Source organism: Eimeria mitis, genomic scaffold, assembly GCF_000499745.2.
Source record: "Eimeria mitis Houghton genomic scaffold, Emh_scaff494, whole genome shotgun sequence".
Lineage (NCBI taxonomy): Eukaryota > Apicomplexa > Conoidasida > Eucoccidiorida > Eimeriidae > Eimeria > Eimeria mitis.
In genome coordinates this window covers 6,376-7,184 of record NW_013573241.1, presented here as the reverse complement: position 1 = coordinate 7,184, position 809 = coordinate 6,376, and the positions used below count along the sequence as shown (strand labels likewise).

Sequence of the window (809 nt, the reverse complement as noted above, 5' to 3'; positions counted from 1 at the left end):
AGCAGCAGCAGCTGCAGCAGATGCAGCAGCAACTGGAGTTATTGCTTGTGCAGGAGAAGCAACATGTGGAATTGCTGCTGCAGCACATGCAGCAGCAGCAGCAGACAACGGCCAGCATAGAAGCAGCAGCAGCAGGAGCAGCAGCAGCAGCAGCAGCAACCCTTCACGCAGCAGCAGTCCGTGCAGTGCGGAACCTCTCACGACGCACTGCAGCAGCAGCAGCAGCAGCAGCAGCACCTGCTGCAGCAGCAGGGAAAACAGCTGTTGGTGACAGCAGCAGCAGCGCAGCATCCAGAGGAGCCGGTGCTGCAGCAGCAGCAGAGAAGGAGACAGCAGCAGACAGCTCGAGCCAGAATACTGCAGCAGCAGAAGCGCTGCTGCTGCCCCCCATTGAATGCTGGGGATCGTCTCCTCCCCACCCCACACCGCTGCAGCAGGCTAAGGCGTTTCAGAGTGCTCTCGCTGTCTGTCTCCGCTACCTCTCGTGTCTGCAGCACGCTGACACATGCAGCAGCAGCAGCAGCAGCAGCAGCGGAGACGCAGCAGCAGCAACAACAGCAGCAGCAACAGCAGCAGCAGCAGCAGCAGCAGCAGCAGCAATCCAAGATGTTTCTTCTGAAAGGTGTCTCCGTCAGCTGCCGGAGCGTCTCCCCATCGATCCCCTTGAGATGTCTCTCTCTGTAGTAGACAGCAGCAGCAGCAGCAACAGCAGCAGCAGCAGCAGCAGCAGCAGCAGGAGAGCAATGTATTACAAGGGGGGGGATCTGCTGCTGCCTGTTGCTGTCTCCTGGCTAGCTGCAAGCCCCCAG

The 809-nt window shown here is 60.0% G+C and overlaps 1 protein-coding gene across 1 annotated transcript in view; it reads left to right on the top strand.

The window, feature by feature from the left end:
* The window catches only part of EMH_0014210 (uncharacterized protein), a gene marked incomplete at both ends in the record, with an annotated part of 12,379 nt that overhangs the window by 8,494 nt on the left and 3,076 nt on the right, over window positions 1-809 (top strand). Inside the window, one exon of the mRNA XM_013500034.1 lies at window positions 3-809. Coding sequence (XP_013355488.1) covers window positions 3-809 — 807 coding nt within the window. The remainder of the gene's footprint in view (window positions 1-2) is intronic.